The 10611-nt window shown below is 42.0% G+C and overlaps 1 protein-coding gene across 1 annotated transcript; it reads left to right on the top strand.

Annotated features, from left to right (window-relative positions):
- On the top strand, positions 4932-9537 carry LOC109835055 (dynamin-related protein 4C-like). The gene is made up of 3 exons (XM_020403056.1): positions 4932-5225; positions 7426-8850; positions 8941-9537. Exons 1-3 carry the CDS (start codon positions 4932-4934, stop codon positions 9448-9450), a joined length of 2229 nt encoding a protein of 742 aa, XP_020258645.1. The 3' UTR covers positions 9451-9537.

Raw genomic sequence — 10611 nt, 5'->3', positions numbered from 1 at the left:
GAAACCGAGTGTGAGGAGTGACGTTGATCGGTGAGCGTTGAAAACCGACACTGTGAGGTGTAAACGTTATTCGGGTGAACGTAGAAAACCCGCTTGATAGTGGATTTCTCCCCGGGAGTGGGGAGCGGAGACGTAGGACGGAAGGTCCGAACTCTGTGATCATATCTTGTGTTTGAGTGTGCTTTGGCGCACTTAATCTTATGTTTATATTTCTTGTCGCCATTGTCCAACTCCGTGATCATATTGCTTGTTTGAGTGTGCTTTGGCGTTCATTCATATTTATGTTCATATCTTATATCGCCATTGTCATTAGCTCATTATCTATATGATCCACTATCTAGTTCATATTGTTTACCCTTGTGTTAGTTTATATATCCTTGCATATATATTTCATCATATAAGATATATCTTATTGTTTACATTGCTTATCCTAGCTTACAAATATTGTTGTATTTCATACTTGCTAGGATAACGTATTAATTAATTTTAATTGGCATTTAAATCGGATTAGATTAGCATAAGACCCTAATCACCCCCCCTCTAGGGTCTAACAAAGTGCTCGGTTACAGCCTCTCCCTCTTCAGATAGTAAGGATGATGGTAAGGTGTATTACAAAGTGATCTCACAATAAGGCTCAATACAATAATTGTTTGTTCTCTACTATGGATGAGAACACAATGAAAGCTCACACTCAATTGTTACAACTCTCACCAACCCAAAATATATTATGAATGTAAATACAATAAGCTCAAGTTGGTGTGTGTAAACAATGAGTGAAATCTAATTTTGCGAACATGTTCTAGACATATAGAAGAACATGTTAGAGAAAGAATTTAGGAAAAATTATTTCTCATTTGAGAGAAATAAATGTTTGAACACAGATATACAGTTTCTGAAAATCTGCTAACATACACGATTTTGTAAAATCAATTGGGCATAGTAAATCAACTCCAAAAATGATAAAATTTTGAGGGAAGTTTTTAAACCTGTAGATAAATATTTCAAAGAAATAATTTCTTAAATATCACTTCTCATTTGTGAAAACTCATCTGTTTTGTAAAAACATGCACGAACATGCACGAACGAAAAACATGATTTTGTAAATTCAATTAAACGTAACAAATCAATTTCAAACTTGATGAAACTTTGGAAAATGTTTGAAAATGTGATTTTGAACATGTTACAAAAAAGAATTTTCTTCAAACTTGATGAAACTTTGGAAAATGTTTGAAAATGTGATTTTGAACATGTTACAAAAAAGAATTTTTCAATTTGTATTTCCCAATTGTGGAATCATATTATTTTGCAAAATCACATAAGTATGGACTTGTAAAAGCTTGATCTTGACAAAATAAGTTTAAACAAAGTTTTGAAAACTTTCCAATAGATTTATAAACTTGATAAAAGATATAAAATAATATCGTTAAGTCTATAATCCAAAACGACGATAAACCAAACCAAACGTGTGTGTGTGATATTGAGTTTGAAGTATTAACACACATAATATAAGACCTAAACTAAGTTACCCAAGGTAGATCTTGATCTTCAATAAGCTCGACTTGGTACACTTGCGGATAAAGCTTAAACTTGATTTTTAACTTTAAATTGCATAGGCTTCACTCCATAATTCCGCCAACCTCCATTGGATATGATCGTTGTGGCGCAATCCATCCAACCTCCAACTACGTTGTTTGTCTATAATAAATAAAAAAACACAAATACTAGACACAACTACGTTGTTTGTCTATAATAAATAAAAAAACACAAATACTAGACAAACAACATTAGTGATAAATTATTTGTTAAACATCATCAAAACAAGAAGGCCCAAATACTAGACAAACAACATTAGTGATAAATTATTTGTTAAACATCATCAAAACAAGAAGGCCAACACGGGCACTATGCCTCGGAGTGTCGCAGTAAGCACCGAGACGATGAGACTAATCTCACTCGTCTTCAAGAAGACGAGCCAGCACTGCTCTTGTCTGAGTGCACGGGGTGCATGCGTAACATGGTGTTGTTGAATGAGGAGAAGGTTATTTCGGAGCTGCAGACAGATGAGAAGGCACTAATCGAGTCTGACGTGTGGTACCTGGACAATAGGGCCAGTAACCACATGACAAGCTAGCAGTCAATGTTCAAGCACCTGGACGAGAACATCTACGGGCGGGTGAAGTTTGGTGATGGCTCGATAGTGCAAATCAAAGGGAAGGGATCCATCCTATTTCAATGTAAGAACGACGAACAGCGACTACTGCCGAAGGTATACTTCATACTAATACTATGTATCAATATTATCAACCTAGGCCAGCTGTCTGAAGATGGCAGTAGGACTATTATGTGTGGAGCATTTCTATGTATATATGACAGGAATGGGAGATTGCTGATCAAGGTCAAGAGATCCCCCAACAGGATTTACAAAGTTTTGTTGGAAATGTGTGAACTTATTTGTTTGACAGCAAGCATGAAGGATCCAGCTTGGTTGTGGCATGCAAGGCTTGGGCACGTGAGCTTCCAGGCACTCAAAATGATGGGGGATCGAGAAATGGCACATGGCATCTCGAAGATCAATCATCCTACGCAGATTTGCGAAGGATGCCTTGTGGCAAAGCAAACGAGGAATGCCTTCCCCTCCCAGGCGAACTTCAGAGCTAAACACCCGTTGTAGTTGGTACATATAGATTTTTGTGGACCGATAACACCAGAGACACCCACCGGCAATAGATACTTCCTCCTCCTTATTGCCGACTATAGTCGGATGATGTGGGTGTACATAATCAAGCTGAAGAGTGAAGCATTTGGGGCGTTCAAGAAGTTCAAGGCATTGATCGAGAAGGAGGTTGAGCACAAGATAAAGGTGTTGAGGACAGATCACGGTGGCGAGTTCTTGTCTCAATAGTTCACGAGTCTTTGTGAAGAAGAAGGCATCCAGCGGCACTTGACGGCACCCTACACGCCACAACAAAATGGCATTGTTGAACGAAGGAACCATACTGTTCTAGAGATGGTAAGAAGCTTACTGAAGAGCATGCGTATGCCTACAAAGTTGTGGGAGGAGGTGGTGAGACATGTTGTCTACATACTCAATCGAGTATCGCCAAAAGCTTTGGCTAGCAAAACTCCCTATGAGGCATGGACGGGCAGGAAGCCTCATCTGGAGCACCTAAGGGTTTTCGGGTGCAAAGCACATGTCAAGGTATCGAACGTACATACAAAGAAGCTCGACGACTGTAGCATTCCCATGGTGTACCTTGGCGTAGAAGCGGGGAGCAAAGCGCACAGGATGTATGATCCCCGACATGAAAAGATTCACGTGAGTCGTGTTACTGTCTTTGAGGAAGAAAGGAGCTGGAATGGAGTGAAGCTGAAAAAGATGACCAACAGGCATGGGTTACGTTCACCGTCGAGGAGCCTATTGATGGTGATGGAGCAGCAGTCAGTCACATGGAAGCTGGGGAGCAAACACCCTTCACACCTGGTGTTGCCATAGAGACATCATCTTCGAGTCCGCTGGCCGCGTCGGCACTAGCCTCGCCACTAACTGTCCAGGGATCTCCAGGAAGTTCTACTTCCTCGTCTACTGATGATGAGATTGAGAAATATCATTCACTTGCTGACATTTATGAAGAGACCCGAGATGATGAGCTATTGTTGCTAGCTGCCGAGGAGCCATCGACCTATCGAGAAGTCGCAAATGTGAAAGAGTGGGAGGAAGCCATGAAGAGAGAACGGGAGGCCATCGAGAAGAACAAGACATGGGTGCTCACCGAGCTGCCACCCGGTCACAAACTCATTGGACTAAAATGGGTATACAAGCTGAAGAAGGACAGTGAAGGCAATACCCTCAAGCACAAAGAAAGACTTGTGGCAAAGGGGTACGCTCAACAGCAAGGAGTTGATTTTGAGGAGGTCTTCGCACCGGTGGCTCAACAGCAAGGAGTTGATTTTGAGGAGGTCTTCGCACCGGTGGCCAGACTTGACACCGTCAGGTTGATTATTGCCATTTCGGCTCACCGGGGATGGGAGGTGCACCATTTGGACGTCAAATCAGCGTTTCTAAATGGTGATCTCCAAGAAGAAGTGTATGTTGCCTAACCTGAAGGCTTCATCGTGAAGAACCAAGAGCACAAGGTGTACAAGTTGTCCAAAGCCCTCTACGGCCTTCGTCAAGCACCAAGGACGTGGAACAAACGATTGGACCAGAGTTTGAAGGGTCTTGGGTTCGTGAAATGTTCACAAGAACAGGTGGTGTACTCAAGAAGCAATTTAACTTTAACTGACACACTCATTGTCGGAGTGTATGTTGATGACTTGATCGTCACCGGCACGAGTGTGGACGAGATAAAGGGGTTCAAGCATCAAATGATGAAGGAGTTTGAGATGAGTGACCTTGGGTTACTCTCCTACTACCTTGGAATCGAAGTGGACCAGAGAAGGGACTGTGTCACACTAGGACAGTCGGCCTATGCCAAGAAGGTGCTAATGCAATTTGGGATGGGCGAATGCAACCTGACAAAATACCCCATGGAACCAAAGCAGCAACTCGTAAAGGATGTTGATGGAACATTGGTGAATCCAACGGAATACAGGCGCGTCATCAGATGCTTGAGGTACTTGACTCACACCCGTCCGGATCTTCTTATGCCGTCGGGTTAGTGAGTCAGTATATGGAGAGACCTACTACCATGCATCACCAGGCGGTCTCGCAAATCCTAAGGTACGTGAAGGGAACCATTAGCTACGGGCTTGTGTATGGAAAAGGACATGAAGTTAAGGAGTTGGTCGGATTTACTGATAGCAATCTAGCTGGGGATGTCGATGACAGAAGAAGTACCAGTGGTATGGCATTCTACCTCGGAAAGAATCTAATCACTTAGGAATCTCAGAAGTAGAGAACAGTGGCATTATCCTCATGTGAAGCCGAGTTCATGGTAGCAACTGCAGCAGCTTGTCAGGGACTGTGGCTGAGGAACCGGATCAGCGAGGTGACTGGCCGTGAGCCCAAGTCAGTCACTCTTTACGTCAACAAGTCTGCAATAGCTTTAATGAAGAATCCAGTGTTCCATGGATGCAGTAAGCACATCGATACTCATTTCCACTTCATCCGAGAGTGCGTGGAAAAGGAACTGATCGTTGTCAAGAACATGAGTACTCAAGAACAGCGTGCTGATATTCTGACTAAGGCACTTGCTATAATCAAATTTAAGGAGATGTGCGAGCAGGTTGGCATCAAAGATTTGGCTTCCCCACGTCAAGATTAGGGGGAAGCATGTTGGAATAATCATGACCTGGCTACCGATGCGCAAGCTGGGCCGAGAGAAGTGGACAACTAACTGCAAGAGTTAGTTGCGGAAGTCACCTGATCCTTAGGAAAGTTTGTTCTTAGTTTGTTATGACATTATCTATTTAAGCAAGTGTTCTTTTGTAATGAAGAATCATCAAAAATTAAAATAAGTTTTCTAATCTCCTCTGTGCTTTTTAATTCAACGAGTGATCTCAGTTTGTTTCCTACGACAGAGTTTTTATCAACAACAACTTCACTGGGAATTTGTTTCTCCACCAAGGAGAAGCTCGTGTCGCAACACGGCAAATGACCCTCGTTCATGTCTTTGGTCGTTGAGCTAGCTCGACCAGACGACCTTTGAAATCTTTCTGAACCAGCTGGGCGCAAATTACCCTAACTTTGCGTGCAAATACCACAAAGTATAGATTCCGGCCTCTGCTGGGCGCGAGGCTGAAGATGGAGATTCACGCAGGACTACTGAGTCGACGACCCCACGAGCTAACTCAAAACTTCCATCCGAGCAGTCAACAAGGTTTCACGCGAAGGTAATGTTTTATGGGTCCTAATAGACTCCTAGGCAAAATTAGTTTTATTTTCTATCTGAAGAAGAATTGACCTTGATGGCGATCTCGTCGGAGATCGGAGCTCGTCGACGTCGGCGAAGCGCTCGACGGCGACGGCGAGGGGGCGACGAGGGACTGGCGACGGCGTGCAAGCTCGTCAGTTGCGGATGATGGCGGAGCTTCGGTACTCGCATGTCTGGTGTGTGGATTTCGCTTGCGACATGGTTGCCTGCGGGCGTGGAGAGGCGAGGGGGGCTCGCCTGCTTGGATCGGAGTCGCCTGTTATTTATCTCGCCTGTTCTGGATTTTGCCTATGTGATTCTCGCCTGTTGCCTTCGCGGTGCTCGCCTGGGGTTGTGGAAGACAGTTGGATCTTGCTGTCTTCCCTAGGGTTTCCCTATAAAAGGGACACCCTGTTCACGCGGATAGGATTGAGCGGAGCCAGCGATTTTCAACAGAGGGTATTTTCTCTGTTGTGGCGGCGACTATTCAAGAAGCCTGCGGTGGTTGAGAAGATTTAATAGGGGGATTCTTAGGAGATTAAGTGGTGATTTATTCAGTTGAATAAATCACACGCGACACTAAAGCAATTCTACAGTAATCAATTTTTAAGTGTGAGATCCCAAGTTTGAGATCTTCCCTTAGCAAGCTTTATAATTTCTTGTGGTTAAATAAGAAATTATTTGTGTGGCTCCCGTGGACGTAGGCAAGTTTTCCGAACCACGTATATCTGTTGTCTCGTCTCATATACTTACTGTTTTATCTGTGTAGTCGTTTATTGCTTGTATTGGTTAGTTTGAGTTTGGCTTAAGAGCATCTCCAACAGCTTCCCCAAAATTTTCTCCAAAATGAAGAAACAAAAGTCATATTCTCCAAATTATTTTTGCTCCAACTCCAACAGCTTCCCCATTTTGAAAAATCGTATTTATTACAATAATAAAGCTCTCCCCAAAAAATTTGGAGAATGCTGCAGATTTGGGGAAGACTCCCTATTTTTTCTCCTCCTTCCCTATTTTGGGGAATGAGATGGGGAGTCTGTTGGACCAAAAAAAAGCTCTATATTCTCCAAATTTGAGTATTTCAAGAAGATGGGGAAGCTGTTGGAGATGCTCTAAACTCAACTAGGGTTTTTTTCTCTCGGGATTGATTTAGCTTCTGTGGCCGTGTGGGTGTCCCGCGCCCCAACACTATCAAATTCTTCCGATGCATTAATCAATTAGCTGTTTGAACTAGGAACTAACATTCGTTGTTAAGATGTTTGAGTCCATTACTACTTTTGTTAAGAAGAGGACATGAATGTTCTCGAATTAATAACAAATCACTTCCCAAGCAGCATTGAGGAGCCCAAACGGCCAATTAATTCCCATGAGAAATGCATGCAGTGTCCTTAATTACCAATGAGTATTTACCAAGACGCGAGCTACTGCTGTCCTTTCGGTAAACCAAGCGTCCCTTAGATCCGAGAGAGACTCTTCTTTCAACCTTGGACTATATATATAAATTCATCGTCCAGTACTGTAATCCGAAAGGCTAAGTTAAAAACCAAAAACAAGAATTGTACTAGTCTCTTAAAAGAAGAAGACGTCCGCCCTCGCCAACTCCTATGACGACCACATTCGCCCTATCCTTGATGCCATCGACCGTCTCCGACACCTGAAAGTCATGCAAGAGGGAATCCAACTCCCAACCATCGTAGTCGTCGGCGATCAATCTAGCGGCAAATCAAGTGTCCTCGAATCCCTTGCCGGCATCAGCCTCCCACGCGGCCAAGGCATTTGCACTCGCGTTCCCCTAGTCATGCGCCTTCAAGATCATCCATCGCTCTCGACGCCCGAGCTTCAACTCGAGTACGGAAACAAAACAGTGCCCACATCTGAGGAATGTGTTGCTGATGCCATCAATGCTGCGACAGAAGAGATTGCTGGAACTGGCAAAGGAATCTGTAGCACTCCCCTTACTCTCGTTGTCAAGAAGAGAGCAGTCCCTGATCTGACAATGGTCGATTTGCCTGGCATCACCAGAGTCCCTGTCCATGGGCAGCCTGATGACATTTATGAACAGATTGCCTCCATAATAAGAGAATACATCTGTCCCCAAGAAAGCATAATTCTGAATGTTTTATCTGCCACTGTCGATTTCACCACTTGTGAATCGATCTTGATGTCTCAGAAAGTCGATAGGACTGGGGAGAGAACACTGGCAGTGGTTACCAAAGCTGACATGGCTCCTCAAGGGTTGCTTGAAAAGGTGACTGTCAATGCTGTGAACATTGGACTTGGATATGTTTGTGTTAGGAATCGGGTTGGAGACGAGTCCTATGATCAGGCTCGAGAAGAGGAGACCAGGCTGTTTTCATTGGATCCATTGCTGTCAAAGATCGACAAGTTGATGGTTGGGATTCCTGTTCTTGCTCAGAAGTTGATGCAGATACAGGCGGCATGCATTTCACGATGCTTGCCTGACATTGTGAAAAAAATCAATGAGAAACTTAACCAAAATGTAACTGACCTTGGCCAAATGCCGCAGAATCTTTCGTCTGTTAGTGATGCGATGAGGGCATTCATGCATATGCTCAGTTCTGCAAAGGAATCTTTACGAAACATACTGATCAGAGGAGAATATGATGGTGATTCTGATGAACAAATGCATGGGAGGGCTCGGCTTGCTGATATGCTCTTCAAGTACTCGAAGGAGTTGCCTTCAGAGTGTCCGACTTCGCAGAAAGAGTTTCTGATGGATGAGATTAAGGTGTTGGAGGAGTGCAAGGGGATTGGGCTTCCCAATTTTATATCGCGGACTGCTTTCATGACTCTGCTGCAAAGGAAAGTAAAGCAAATTTCTGATACCCCAGTTGAGTTTATAATCAAAGTGTGGGGCTATCTCGAAGATGTGGTGCTTAAGATCCTGATGAAGTACTCTGATGATTATCCCCAGCTTCATTCGTCAACTCGCAGGGCTTCTCAAAATATTATTGAGAAGATGAAGAAGAGATCATTACAGGTATAATTTTTAAATCCTGAAAGTAATATTTCTCTTCTGTTTGGTTAAGCTAGGCTGCATAATGTCTCTTTTTTTTTGTTTTTTTTTCAGGTTGTGAAGGAGATAATTGAAATGGAGACCATTGCCGATTTCACTCTTAATCCCGACTACATGAAAACCTGGAATGAGCTGATGGACCAACAAGAAAATTTTATGGATGTAATCCACAGCTCTGAAATGCCTTTGAAAATAAACCTGAATGGTTTTGGTTTAGTTGAAATTGGGCACCTGAGGCAATACAGTGATGCAATAGTAGAGCAGGCATTCGACATGAGGATGAGGCTGACAGCATATTGGAAGATTGTTGTTTTGAGGCTTGTAGATGAAATTGCACTCCACGTTCTCCGCAGTCTCAAAGTGCTTGTTGAAGAAGAATTGGAGCTAGAAATGGTTAACGAAATTGTCGGGACGAGGGCTAATGGAATCGAGAAAATGCTGGAGGAGTCACCGTCTGTTGCGGGCAAGAGGGAGAGGCTGAAGAAGAGCATCCAACTTCTCAAGGAATCGAAGCAGGTGGTGGCTAATATAATGGATCGTATTGGCTCGGTTGGCGAATTCTGAAATTCGCAGAAAGATTTGAATGAGGGAGTGGAATGCTGTTTTTTTTTTGTTATTTTGAAATCTGTTGGCCAGGGTAGTAATCTAAAATTTCTGATATTTTGATTTGAATAATGGTGTCACCGTTTAAATTTATTTCATGTTCTGTTTAGTTGTCCTTTTTTCACTACTCCGGTAAGATTATCCTTAACTTTTTCGTAACTTTTTTTTTTGACAAATTAAGAATGTTAATTCACTTGCTCCCTTGCCAAACAATTCTAGATTAAAATTTTTAAGAAAGTAGGTAATTCTTCGTGTGCAATAGATAGGTCGAAATTAGTATTCAAGTGAAAAGGCATTGTTCTAAAAATAAATCCAGTACAAGATAAATTTAATTAATGCTTAGTTGAAGATGATGTTTAACTTTTATCTTTCTTGCTAATACTGTTGACCATGGTTACCGTTGACCATGATTACTGTTATTGAAAAAGACAGTATAACACTTTTAACGATAAACTTAGTATTGTTAAGGCCGGCATCAAATCACTCGGGCCAGTATAAATGATGGAAATTTTGCTTTAAAACTTATGTGGTGAGCATTTATACTGCTAAATTGTTCAAAGGAAAACAATAATATGAGTCGGGAAAGGGACTAACCCTTCCTACCTATCTATATACTAAAAAAAGGCCTTCAAATGCCCCACTTGTAACTTCTATATTATGATGAGAACTTTTCATAATGAAATACAGTTAGCCTAAAACAAATATTATAGAACTTTGTAGTTCTGACTAATTTAGATGAACAAAATTTCTTATTAAAGAGAACAAGGGTAATTCATGCTTTGCTTGAAGGAATCAAGTAAAAATACTTACCTTCATTTTATTGACAAATTGTAAAGAAGAACATTGACATTGTGTTTGGATGGTGGGTAGGAGATGATAGGGGAAGAGAAATTGTTTTTTTTAGAGGATTAATGGAAATGAAGGGAAGGAAAAAATTACATAAGAACTTTGTCACTTCACTCCCCTCCAAATTAGGGTGTAGAGGAGGGAAAGGGAGGGGAATTAATCATAAGATATTTTTCACCCTCTATTATTTTGAATCAACCGTTGAGATTTGATTATAATATTCTTCATGTGCTTTTCATTCCCTTAATTAGAGCTTCCAAACATAATGAAACAAGT

Source organism: Asparagus officinalis, chromosome 3, assembly GCF_001876935.1.
Source record: "Asparagus officinalis chromosome 3, Aspof.V1, whole genome shotgun sequence".
Classification (NCBI taxonomy): Eukaryota; Viridiplantae; Streptophyta; class Magnoliopsida; order Asparagales; family Asparagaceae; genus Asparagus; species Asparagus officinalis.
The sequence above is the reverse complement of the archived record's forward strand: the minus strand, read 5'-3'. Positions and strand labels throughout refer to the sequence as shown.

Coding starts and splice junctions, on each gene's coding strand:
- LOC109835055 (XM_020403056.1), top strand. CDS start 4,932: ATGGTAGCAACTGCAGCAGCTTGTCAGGGACTGTGGCTGAGGAACCGG. Junction 5,226..7,425: donor TTAAGGAGATGTGCGAGCAG/GTTGGCATCAAA, acceptor GTCTCTTAAAAG/AAGAAGACGTCCGCCCTCGC. Junction 8,851..8,940: donor TGAAGAAGAGATCATTACAG/GTATAATTTTTA, acceptor TTTTTTTTTCAG/GTTGTGAAGGAGATAATTGA.